The sequence below is a fragment of the Podarcis cretensis genome (genome assembly GCF_951804945.1).
Source record: "Podarcis cretensis genome assembly, chromosome: 12".
Classification (NCBI taxonomy): Eukaryota; Metazoa; Chordata; class Lepidosauria; order Squamata; family Lacertidae; genus Podarcis; species Podarcis cretensis.
This window is the reverse complement of record NC_137181.1, coordinates 21200304-21213965: the sequence shown is the minus strand read 5'-3', so window position 1 is coordinate 21213965 and position 13662 is coordinate 21200304. Positions and strand designations below refer to the sequence as shown.

General features: G+C 41.6%; 1 protein-coding gene across 1 annotated transcript in view; it reads right to left on the bottom strand.

The window, feature by feature from the left end:
• Positions 1-13662, bottom strand: part of ODAD2 (outer dynein arm docking complex subunit 2) — a 158807-nt gene that overhangs the window by 117259 nt on the left and 27886 nt on the right. Inside the window, exons 11-15 of the mRNA XM_079947695.1 lie at positions 5239-5385; positions 4407-4616; positions 3357-3593; positions 1986-2096; positions 509-663 (exon numbers count right to left, since the gene is read on the bottom strand). Of these exons, the coding sequence (XP_079803821.1) occupies positions 509-663; positions 1986-2096; positions 3357-3593; positions 4407-4616; positions 5239-5385 (860 nt within the window). The remainder of the gene's footprint in view (positions 1-508; positions 664-1985; positions 2097-3356; positions 3594-4406; positions 4617-5238; positions 5386-13662) is intronic.

The window sequence follows — 13662 nt, the reverse complement described above, 5'->3', positions numbered from 1 at the left end:
ATAGGATCCAAAATGCAGCAGTCTGATTGGTCCTAGAACAATGCAGCAGTATGATTGGTCTGCAGGAGCCACCCAATCCAGCTCCAGATAGAAGTGAATCCACAACCTGATTGGCCTACAGGAGAATTCCAGAATTAGCCAATCACGTGCAGCCCATTGTGTAAATAATGTATATAAAGCAGATACTTTGGGGGGACTTTCATTCCTCCTCACCACTATGAGCTGAATAAAGAGCATGAAATCCACTCTCGACTCTGAGTACATTTCACCTTGCCAAGGGTGAAAGGGTGTTTTTTTTTGGGGGGGGGGGTTGCCAATACAGCTTCTTGCCAAGGGCGCAAGATAGTAGGGTACACCTCTGAACACGAATGCACATTTGCAACATCTAAAAGGTGACTTTTAATCATGCGTAGAGCTGTTAAATCTCTCTTCCTTGGATGTTTGCTTTGTCTCTACATGAAAAGATGCTAAATACATATAGCTGACAAGGTGAAAATGTTATCCATACTTTGTCACGTTTTCTTTGCTGATTGCACATTTCCAGATTGCTCCGGTCACTGCTGCCAGAAGTTCTTTGTTTCCAGAATTACCAAGCAATGTAGCAAGAGGTTTTAGGCCTCCATGCTGCCTAACGAGCTCACGTGTTTCCTGGTCTTCAGCACACTATGTAAAAGGGAAAAAAGCCAGAAAAAGTATGAGCATACATAGCTGAGGCCTATAAAACAAGCTTACACAATGAAAGTAGTGAGAGCAATCCAGAGCAATGCTGCGTGCTCAAGTCATAATAAGTTAAATGGAACTAGGGCCCATTTAGCCTTGTCTCTAGTATGTAATCAACAGCTTCACAAGCACCACAAAAGCCTTTTCCAGTCAAAAGCTTCATTTGCAATCTAGTGTGAATATGCTGCTCCTGTGCCAGAAGACTTCTCCACTAACTTCATTGTTAAAGGTGGCTCCTGCATCCATGATGGATCTGTCTCCGATAACAAAGTCAACGAGGAATCCCCTTTGAAGCAGACACTTTATGGAGCAGGATTTCAGGATCTTCAATCAGGTTGAACACATTAAACGTCAGGGTCCCAGATTAGGGAACAACACACACACACACACACACACACACACACACACACACACCCTAGAGAGCAACGGTTCTCAACCTGTGGGTTCCCAGATGCTGTTGGACTACAACTCCCATCATCCCTGAGCTCTGGCCTTGCTAGCTAGGGGTGATGGGAGTTGTAGTTCGACAACATCAGGGGATCCACAGATTGAGAAAGGCTGCCCCAGAGGGTTTTTACATAGCAGTGGAACCACTAGAGCAGTCCCAGTCCTGCTGGACGCAGAGGACAGGATGGGAGGCTGGCTGGTTGTTGCGCCTGTCTGGAACTGGTGCAGCAGCTGGGGCTGAATAGAACCCGATGGCGTCATGTGACAGCAGCAGGGCTACCACAACAACCAACAGCTCAGTCCTGCCCCTCTCTCCTGCCAAAAAGTCCCATTTCAGCACTTCTACCGGCATGTTTGACATGTTTGGGTACCTCCGCCAGCCTGCACGTCAGGTAGACAGAAAGGGAAGCTCCACACCAGCCAACCCTGCCCCAGCCCGGCACGAAGGGGGGTTGGATGACTTTGTAACCTTCCTAGCTGTACCGTTGAAATTGCAAGGCTGTACTTATTATATATGCTTTGTAGCCATTTTGACTAGGGCATCCAATACAGTTGGCAGGATCTTACAAAGCAAGGCATGGACATGTCGCGAACTGGGTTGCTTACTATTCCTTACAGAACTTTTTGCTCTAGTTGAAGTACTCGTCTGCCTACTTCACCACAATCATACTTATAAACTCAAGTTAACTATGGAGTTTTTCAGTTCTCATGGTAGGGTAGGAGGATACAACTCACTTTCCAATATTGCCCAACCTGTGCAATATTACTAGATGAAATAATATGCAAAAAACCTCAACTGGCCTGGAAGAATCCCTTACCTTAAAAATAGCACTGGCACAATGCATTTGAAGTTCTTCATTGTCACTGTTCAGATTTTTCACAAGATTCTCTATCATCTTCTCATTTTTAATTGCGAGCCTGTAGCTTGGCTACAAAGGCAAGTTTTATGTATTAAGTTAAGAGATGTATTAACAGATAAATTGCTATTATTCAAAATGCAAAACACGATAGTAGAACCTTGATGACCCAAACCATATTTATGCAGAACCTTTACAAGGAACGCTCTCTAGCTTGTTTACAATAAAATTGTTGTTTCAAGTATGGCAGCACACACCATGGGCATAAATATACCAAGATACTAAGTGGTCCTGAGACTCCGATTAGAACAATCCACCACATAGTTCTATTGCAAAGATCCTAAGCTTCATAAACAGAAGATAATTTGTCCTGTGATATTATAATTCTAGGTTATGCTTCTCTAGATAAAAATGTTAAACACTGTTTTCTCCTTGTTTGATCTTAACATTTGTTGTAGAAGAAACAAATAATTAAGATGAAAACTATAAGAAACTACTTCAATACAGTATTTCATACCTTGGACATGCTTCCAAGATTAAGTATTTTTAAGTCTCACTCAAGTCAAGTCATTTTATGATGGTCAATGGGATACGTTTCATTATGCTGTTTAGCACTCCCATTTAAACCAGTTAGAAAAGTACTTAACTTTTGTTGCAGATGAATTATTCTGTCACTGCAAGCAAGTAACATCAATCTACCTGTGCTTCTTAGAAGGGAAGATGGATCTAGAAGCTGGTGTGTTAAGAGTGCTTGATCTAGCAACAGGTAACAGGGGACTTTTGCATGGTTATACAGCCTGTTGCTAAATATAAAAAATGCAGGCATACTCAAAAGTGTATAAGGGTTTTTTTCATTGTAATTTGAGCTTTTGCCATAGGTGTTGGAGCACATGTTTTACATGCCAAAGGTCCAATGCTCAGTCTCTAGGTAAAGCTAGAAGAGTCTTGTCTGAAATCCCAGAGACGTGCTGTCATTAATGTAGATACTACTGAGCTAGGTGGACCAAATGTCCAACTCAGTATAGGATATAAGATAAGATGTCCCTTTGACTATTGGCAGAAGATGCTATTTTCATTTTGTATTGTGTAATGTTTAATTGTAGCCATCGATGGAGTTACATTTTTATTCATTAAGATGTTAAAAAATATTACTGAATAAACCTGAGATAAAAGCTATTTTATTAACTGAATTCATTCAATATTTGGTGGGATATTTGTTACATATCATTCGTAGTGCTTTTAAAAAAAGCAGAGTTTTAAAGCATTTGTACACTTTTTGCTGGATCTCAGATTCTGCTCTATTTCCACCTGCAGAAAAGCTCAGATGTTTACCTCAGATGCACACTCTTGCAAAGTTCCTACTACGGGTATTAACATATTTGAATGGGGGGACTTCAGTAACTGAGCCAGCAGGGGGATGCCTCCGGCTTTACGTATTGCTTCTTTATTCCTGGAACTTTTGCTACAGCTCCAGAGTGCCAAAGCTCCACATCGTGCCACTTCAATCTCTTTTCCCTGGAGTGGAGTGAGACTTGACGATCCCATTGATGAGCAGTCCAATAGCCCAACCTGATAGAAAAAGACAGATCGCTCATTGTCTTTAGTGAATGTCAACAATAAAGGCAAATGTAGTGTGCCCATAACAGAGAGCAGCATTGTGCATAAGACGCATCTGCCTGTAACTGATGTACTGAAGGTGAGTGAAAGAAAGAGATTACACCTGTTCTCACACTGACGTTAGCTTCTGGGCCCAATTCAAGAAGTTGTCTAAAACATTAAAGCATCTGAAGACTGCCATACTTCCACTACCATGAATCCCTACTGAGATTCTGTGGCAAAGCCTTTTTTGCATGCATCTTCTGAGAGGTGTGTTTCGTGGCTGCCTGTGGCCAACATGGCCTTTAAAATGTTTAGTCCAAGCCTCTGGAATTCCTTCCCTAAGAAACTTTGTCCATATCTTAGCTTTGTGGTGCAAATAATGATAACTTTAGCTTGTAAGGCATTTGACATTCATTGGTACATTTGAACTTATATAAATTCTGACCATCCTTTCCTGTTAGTTTAAATTGGTTTTTTTATTTTTGAATTTTAAAATTATGCTGTGATTACAATTTTAGTGTGTTGTTTCAGAGTGTTTACTGAAGACACTGCCTTGAGTATTTTTTTCTTTAAATAAGGCAGGTTATAAGTTATACTATAAACTTTCCAATGAAAGGATTGGCATGTGCAAAGGAATAGAAGCTACCACAACATTGATTGGAGCAACTGAAGCCAACATGATGTTGCAGAAATGACTACCTGCTATCAAAACAACAAAAGAAGATAAAGCGAAGATGAAAACTGTGATGCCAAGATTGATTGTTGTTTATCAGGTCTACTTACTAGTCTCTTGATTCCACCATGCTGCCGGACTGTTCTTCGGGCCCTCTTGAATCTGGCCACATTAGCTATGGTTTCAGCTGCCAAACATTTCAGATCTTGGTCTAGAGAATCAAGTATCTTAACCATGATCTGTAACCCTCCAAGATCAGCAATTGTACGTCTGATTTGTGGATTTTGGCTAATTTCCTTCAGGATTTTTAATGAGCCAATCTAATCAGAGAAGAAATTACACAAGATTGTTTAACGTGGATATAGAGTTTGATTATTCAAGTAACATACGCTAAAATACTGTACGGACTGTTCTACATCTTGATGTAGAATGCCGTGATGCGGGAGGGTAGACAGCTGAATGCAAAAAGGTAAAATCATGTGGGATAGTGAGACTGCTCTCTTATGAGATTGTCCCCACAATGGATGGGGAAAGCAGGGCTAAGCAGCAACTGCCTTCTGACTTGTGATAAGGAAAGTAGCAGGAAAAGGGCACTAGAAAGTGTGGGATAACACTTCCTTTGACACAATGTCATCTAACCTTGCTGCAAACCTAAGCTACGGTTAACTGTGGTTAACATCCCAGTTTCTTACTTTTCATTCTGAAAGGAGAGCAACTTCATAAACGCTAGAAAGAATTTTGAGGGAGACTGAACGGCTCTGAAGTTCAGAGTCGTTTTATTTTCGTATTATATTACGGACAATACTAAGCTGTAGTTGCATTAAGGAGTAAGAGACCCAGTGCTAATTGGGAAGTATCTGTCCTGGAAGTAAATATACAATTGCTGGATGACAGCTTCTAGAATCCATATAAAGCCCAATTCAATCTGACAGTTTAACTCACCTTACATTTGATTTCTTCGGTATCAAGCAAATTAATCAGCACTTCAAGGCCGCCAACATCTCTGATTGCCAATTGACAAGTTTCTTGAGACAAGTTGAAATCTCTCATTGAACACAGTGCAATTACGGTAGCTGTCTGGTTGCCAGCCTACAAAACAGAGAAATTTAAAATGTACAATTAAATACAACTTTGTACTATACATATGTTTAGCCTGGAAAAGAGGAGATTGAGCGACGATATGATAGCCATCTTCATCTATCTCAAGGGCCGTCACAAGGAAGATGGAGCAAGCTTGTAGGTTAGGACTCAAACCAATGGATTCAAGATTTTGACTAAACATGAGAAAGAACTTTTTGATGGCAAGAGCTGTTCAACGGTGGAATGAACTCCCTCAGAAGGTGGTGGACTCTCCTTCCTTGGAGGTTTTTAAGCAGAGGTTTGATGGCCATCTGTAACGGATGCTATAGTTGAGATTCCTGACTGCAGGGGGTTGGACTCACTGTTCAAAACTCCCATTGTTCCAGGTGCATTTTGCAACAGGGAATTTCATAAGTGCGGGCAGTTTCTGAGCTCTGGGTGCGGTAGTGCACCTAAGATTTCAGATTAAAACTGCAGAATGGAAGGAAAGGAGGGCCTTTTTCTGCCTCCCCACTTCCAGCTACTCTCTTAAGACTGGTTAAGAGACCCTCTTAAGAATATTAGGGGGGTGGGCAGGGGAAGGACTACTAGACCATGTGAAAAATGAACGTAATATTTTAGCTGAAGCTCATCCACTTTCAGCTTTGCATTCTTGTTATAAAAAAGCACACCTAGACATTCCATTGTTGCGCCAACAACCTAGGTGGCATCTAGCTCCTAGTTTTCATATCTCAGTTTATAACACTGGTTGGACTAGATCAGGCATAGGCAAACTCGGCCCTCCAGATATTTTGGGACTACAACTCCCATTATCCCTACCTAACAGGACAAGTGGTCAGGGATGATGGGAGTTGTAGTCCCAAAACATCTGGAGGGCCAAGTTTGCCTATGCCTGGACTAGATGACCCACGGGGTCCCTTCCGACTCTATGATTCTAAAAAATATTCTGACACAGAAAAGGCATAGTTAGAAAGAAGACAGAGTAATAAACACAAACAAAATGAAACAGGACAATAGCCATATTTTATCCTTTTTGTTAGAGTCTATTTGTTTATTCATTTCTGATTACTTTTTATTATTTATTTTATTACTATAGCGCCCACTGAAGAAAGCCCTCTGGGTGGTTTACAAAAGTCAATATCATACATACACTATCCTACAAAACCATATAACAATCCCCATGAAAGCAACATAAAGATCAAAACATTTTACCAAAAACTACTATAAAAACAAATCAGCATAAAATTAAACGAAGACCAGCCTAAAACCAGTAAGAAGAAACCAATTTGTCCAATCTAAAAGCATTAGACCATTTGAAATTAAAAGTTCTGTGAGACTGGCACCAAAAAGATTGTCATTTTATTTCTTTATTCCTTTATTTGGACAGCACCAGTGAAGTGTAAATATTTCAAAGTCTGTTCAATCAAAGGTATATCTAAATCTGAACTATACTCTTCCTAGTACTGGGTATATATTTATCTATTATATCGTGGCTGACATACAACAATGGCATTCAAGAGCCTTCTTCCACCTGCCTTGCTCCAGCCTCCAGTCTCTGCTTCTCAATTTGTATTGTATTATTTTATGCACTGTGGCTTGCCATTGTTTTACTGATTGTAGTTTAGAAATTATTTATTGTAATTGTTAAAAGTGGATTTCTGTTTAATTTTCTATATGCTGATACTTAATATTCTGTACTATTCTAATGATTGTTGAATGCTACTTTATTTCATGTACGTTGCTTATTTTAAAGTTATGTTTTATTATCACTTTTTTGGATTGCATTAGATTGTTATAAGGTGTACATTCTTTGTTTCTTCAGCTTGTAAACCGCCTTGGGTATTGTAAGATAGAAAGACAGTACAGTGGTACCTCTGGTTACATACAGTGGTGCCTCGCAAGACGAAAAGAATCTGTTCCGCGATTCTCTTCGTCTAGCGGTTTTTTCGTCTTGCGAAGCAAGCCCATTGACAGCTTAGCGGATTAGCGCTATTAGCGGTCTAGCGGCTTTTAGCGATCAGCTGTTAAGCGGCTTATCAGCGGATCAGCTGATAAGCGGCTTAGCGGCTTAGGAAAAGGGCGAAAAAAGCGAAAAAAACCCGCGGGAACTCGCAAGACATTTTCGTCTTGCGAAGCAAGCCCATAGGGAAATTCGTTTTGCGAAGCGCCTCCAAAACGGAAAACCCTTTCGTCTAGCGGGTTTTCCGTCTTGCGAGGCGTTCGTCTTGCGGGGCACCACTGTACGCTTTAGGTTACAGACTCTGCTAACCCGTGGTTAACCCTCGTCTGACCCCTCTCTGAGTGGGTGGAGTCAAAATTTGTGGTTGTCCAATGCCTAAGCCAGTACCTCTCACATGCTGTAATCAATAAAGTTGTGGCCTTTTCTAGCCCATTAACCTAATATGCTGTGTCCACGTGTCTTTGTTATCCCCAAGCGGGAGACGGTCCTCAAATCACAACCCAGAAATAATACCTTGGGTTAAGAACTTTGCTTCAGGATGAGAACAGAAATTGTGCTCCGGCAGCGCAGCAGCAGCAGGAGGCCCCATTAGCTAAAGTGGTGCTTCAGGTTAAGAACAGTTTCAGGTTAAGAATGGACCTCCGGAACGAATTAAGTACTTAACCCGAGGTACCACTGTATACAAATTAAAAGTGATGATGAGTGACGATGATTCAATAAAGATGTAATTCTAATCCCACCCCATCTTGACGGTGGAGTGGCAGGTAAAATAACATGCAGACATCTCTAAGCTGGCCTCTGCTAGTAGAGAGTACCGCCAGCAGAAAGCCCCAAATGAGGTGTTTCAGTGTGACATTGGGCGCTTTGGAGCCCCAACAATCCCAAGAAAGATTTGATTCTAGGAGCTCTCAGGAGACGTAGCCTGGAGCTGTTGCAGCAAGAAACCTCCCCCCTCTTTTTTGCCCTGGCATTCGATTGGGTGGCGGATCTGTCACTCCATTCTTTGCAAAAATGCTAAAGCAAGTATTTATTCACTCACAATAAATCTCATGTAAAAAATATCTTTTTTTCCTCTGCTTTTCAGGATTGCTTACACAGTTTAATATAGATTTTTTAAAGCAAAACCACAATAAAATATTTTTCATATGCTCTGACACATTAGTTCTATAGCATAACCATTACTACTGGTTGCCACAACAATTATTTTTTTCTGTCTAGTAGTTCTTACAGAACGCTTTCAAGGACAAGGCTTAACAAACATGGAAATGGTTAGTTTTCTATTAAGTGTACACAAAAGCTGCATCATGTTGTTACAGCCACTGAAATAGGATACAGTATGTTGGATGCAAAATAAATTCTACTGGCATTGCAACAATCACTTTTAAAGCTTTAAATTAAAGGCAGATTTCATTTCAGAAAGTCTAGCCCTTCTTATAGGATGGTTCAGCATAAATATCCACAAATTTAAATGAAAATATCATGTGAATTCTAAAAAGAATGTGTACCATGCTCACAGAGAAAACGTTTTCTAACCAATCTCTGGGCGGCAGCTGAATTTCAGCATCAAGGCAAATGACAGCTGTAAATAAAGAAAGCCATCTTTCTGAAAATATAAGAAATAGCCCATTTAACTCAGTGGGTTTAAAGGAACAATAACAATTACAGTATTACACAATGCAAAAAAATGTAGAGAGGTGAATACCAAACCGCATACATTAGTTAATACAAAACAATTACAAATATGAAACTTTGTCTGCCTAATGAGTTTTCTTGTGAGTAAGCCAAAGTAAGGGGAAATAATGGAAAAGATGTCTCTGTTACTCCTTATAGAAATTTCTCACTTGGTTAGCACAATGGGTCTGGTTCACAAACTCCACAGGCTCCTTGGAGTCCATATGGCTCTTGTAGAATTCGATTCTGAGCATTCTCTTCTACACAGATCACATCCAAAAGAGAAGCAAATGTCTCATTTCCCTGCATATATTCCTATTTCGACTACACTGTGGGACAAAAGGAGCTCTGTTGTCAACCAAAGGAGACCTTTTGACAGAGAGATTATAAAAAGGACTCCGGCACACATGGATGGATACGGGAATATATTACAAACTGCTGTCATATCTGCTTGACTATACCTGCCACCTTTTGAAAATGCAAGAGAGAGAAAAAGATGTTCCTCTATATGCACCCATTAATATTATATCCTCCAAAGCACCATTGTTATTGAACATGCTTTAAAACGTGTTAAGTTTGTAAGCACAATTTTAAAAGCTAGGCTTACAAGACTTTAAATGTGAGCGACCTAGAGCGGTATTGTCGGGTTCTTGGGGGGGGGGTTGTGGGGGAGAGGTGAATCGAGCAGTATAGATTTAATTAACTAACGAAGGAGCTGGGAAGTTTGACTCTTAAAAGGCTATGCTCTGATTACATCTCAGGTTCCATGAGGGCTAAGCTTACTGCATCACAGCAAAGTATATTGCTAATTAAATGAAACTGTGATGCAAAGTTCAGCTTTTTAATTTGAAAAGTTATTTAGTTTATGCACAACTTTTACTTAAGCAGGTGTATTACTAATACTACTATTTATTTAGAAATATCCTTTTATTGGCTGAAGGTGATTTACAAACACACCATAAAAAGAACTAAAAAAGCATACATACATATATATATATGAATGAGAGAGAAACAATACAAAATGAAAACTTAAGGTATTATGTGGTTGCACTGCTTGTTGGAATGAAGGTGTAAGTATCCCAGTACAGTCTTAGCATGGGTTTTTGTTTTTTGTTTCAAAGAAAAACACAAGCGTGTTTCTAAATGTTCATTTTTCTGCTCCAGCTTTTCATTCTATTTTACAGAACACAGGTCAAGCTGCAACTTGTTAGAGATGAGTTATGGACAAGTATAACTGAGTTATGGAATAATTCCTTGCCCCATTTCCTGAATCCTCTGGAGTTCTTGGGCTATAGCCTGGCAGTGAATAAAACATACAGATTAAAATAACCAGGGCCAGTGGAAAATCATAACCATGATAAAAATCACAGATTCCATAATGTTCACATTACATGTCTGTAGCGCGTGGAAAATGACTATTGTTTAAGAGCTAATTAAGGACTGACACCGTCGGGCCTGGTATGTCTCAATAACAAGGGAGTGCATGCAGTAAAATTCAGATTAAAACTATTACCAGGTTTTCTGCTAACAAAACAGAATAAAAAATAATAATCACGAGACAGAGAAAGAACCATTCTTTCCATATTGGAATCAAAGGGTGGTACTGGGCCATTGCTTATACCTCTCAGCTACATGACTCCCTGACCTCTTCATCTTGCAAAGCGTACAAAACGTACACTGAGGGAGACTAAACATAATCTGGACTGTGGCTTGTCTCTCGCTGCTGGTAGCCAAGATTTGCACTTGGCAAAAGGAGAAGGGCAGAAATGGGAAAGATGAAGCAGACTTGCAGAGGCACTGTGCCTGTCATTCATATCACTGGTTCCCAGTGAAGACTGTAGAGCAGTCTCGCCCAAACTGCTGCCTTCCAGACAGTACGTTTCCGAGCACAATTCAAAGTGCTGGTGCTGACCTTTAAAGCCCTAAACGGCCTCGGCCCAGTATACCTGAAGGAGCATCTCCACCCCCATCGTTCTGCCCGGAAGCTGAGGTCCAGCGCCGAGGGCCTTCTGGCGGTTCCTTCATTGCGAGAAGCAAAGCTACAGGGAACCAGGCAGAGGGCCTTCTCGGGAGTGGCGCCCGCCCTGTGGAACACCCTTCCAGCAGATGTCAAAGCAATAAATAACTACCTGACATTCAGAAGACATCTTAAGGCAGCCCTGTTCAGGGAAGTTTTTAATCTGTGATATTTTAGTGTATTTTTGGTTTTTATGGAAGCCGCCCAGAGTGGCTGGGGAGACCCAGCCAGATGGGCGGGGTACAAATAATAAATTATTATTATTATTATTATTATTATTTCGCACTACAACTCTCATCACTCCCAATCAACGTGCGATGCGTAGTCCAAAACGTCTGGAAGGCTGCTCTAGAGTGTGGCGAGTTCCTCCTAAACACTCCGCAAACAGCAATAAATTGGGACACTTCATCGTTCATTTTGTTCTGATATGGTGAGGAACTTGACCATTATGTGATGTACCGTATTTTTCGCTCTATAGGATGCACCCGACCATAGGACGCACCTTGTTTTAGTGGGGGAGAAGAAGAAAAAAAAATTCTCCCCCTCTCTGTGCAGCGCCCCTTCAGCGAAGTGGCAGGAGAAACGGAGCCCCTTCCATTTCGCCTCACGCTTCGCTGAAGGGGCGCTGCACAGAGAGGGAAAGCTGCGAAGACTCTCCAGCGAAGCAAAGCCAGGAGAACAAGAGGGATCGGTTCACACCGACCCCTCTTGCTCTCCAGGCTTCAGCGAAAGCAACGCGGGCACTCCCGCTGCGCTCCAGAGGCAGCTATCCCTGAAGCCTCCGGAGTGAGGCGGGAGTGCTCCCACTGCGCTTCGGAGGCTTCGCGTTGCTATCGCTGAAGCCATGGAGCCTGCATTCGCTCCATAAGATGCACACACATTTCCCCTTAATTTTTGGAGGGGAAAAAGTGTGTCTTATAGAGTGAAAAATACGGTAAGCACCAGCGGCTAGCAAACACATACTGGATTTCGCACCTGTAAGAAATAGCAACACTGATATCTTAAGTTCATATTTCTGAGGCCTAAATTGCACACTGCACATTTTAACTGCAGCCTGATGGCACCAAAGTGATTAAAAAGTCCCTTCTGTGGGTGGAAACTGGGAATAGAGAAGGAGCAGGAGGTGCAAGGCATCACTGAACCCCTTCTCCAAGCTCAACTCGCAGACACACAGCAGGAGATGAACCACCACCACCGGGGCTTCCACACATGCATCTAAAACCTCTCCATAAGCTGGTTTATGCAGTCAAAATGTATAGGAAACAAATTTGGAGGAAAATTAAATGATATGCTTTCCCTTTTGTTTCAGAAATGAGAATCAGGGCATTGGGAAAAGGGGTGGGTGCCGAGACTGGCTCAGTGTTTTACAGCAATATTGTTAAGTGCACTTTTTGAAAGTCTATAGAAGAGTGCATACCCTCCAACACGTTGAGTCCCAAAACCAGGATGCACATCTCCTGTGTGAGTCACGTGACCCGCACGAGATCACAGAGCCGCTTTTTTCAGGGCCATGGTCTAATGGCACACAAAAACATATGCTTGGGGGCACTGCTTTTTAGGGTGAGATCTTTGTGCAAAATTGCACAAGATCACAGCGACCAAAACGACAACCATGCTCTCGTGGGGGGAAATGAGATGTCCCAGTTTTTCTGGGACACTTGCAGGTTATGAGAGTGTACTTTTTTTGTATGCTTTTTTTTTTTGCCAGCTCACATGGGCATTTGGTGTCACTGCTGGTGCAGGCACAAAAGCCTTTTAAACAAAAGGTAGGGACTCTTAAGGTGTGAGTCTACTTCGTTTTTCACTTAAACCCTGAGGTCCACCAAGTGGAGCCAGGTACAAAATAGTGGCTCAGAAAGGTGCAACAAGGAACTCTGAGCACACACTAAGCTTGGGAACCCAAGCTTTCTTGATATCTGCAGCCTAATTTAGGAGAGAGAGAAATTGTGGTTGTTCTTGTCACTATCATTAAACCAATGGGAGGTGAAAATTCTGCTGGCCTAATGCAAATTACTCAGAGAAAAATCAACAGATGCTGATCAACTTTCACTCCTGTTTCATCACCAAGCTTCTACGATGCTCCCATGGACCAGTCAGAGGGCACATGGCAAGGACATCACTTTGGAAACTGGTGCTTCTGTCTGATGTCAAATGCCAGAGAAAGCACTACACACTTCTCAAAGTGGGGCTGATAATAGGGGAGGAAGCTGAGGACGAACTGCTCTCAGCATCTGGCAAGAGTTGCAGCTGCCACAAGTGGGTGTGGGGTCATGGCTGGGCCTGCAACAGTGTCTGCGAAAGAAATTTAACAAGACTAATCTGGGAAGAACCATTGCTTCTTCAGGCTGTCAAGGAAACAACAAGCAGCTGAGCCTGAATAAAAAGTTGGGCAATTTAGTTGCAATGGAGCCAATGGATTTTCCAAGGGAAAACTAAACCATATGAACAGAGTATTTAACTACAAGGGGAACAATGCTTTCAGGGAATAAACAATTCACTGGCTCAGCAAGCATACGTCTTAAACTCACTGAAGAAGACTACTGAGATCTCGGGGCAAGTCTGAAAAATTACATCTCTCAGATTGTGGCATCTGATTCAAACATACATGGGCCTGCATGCCATATGATAGTATCTGGAA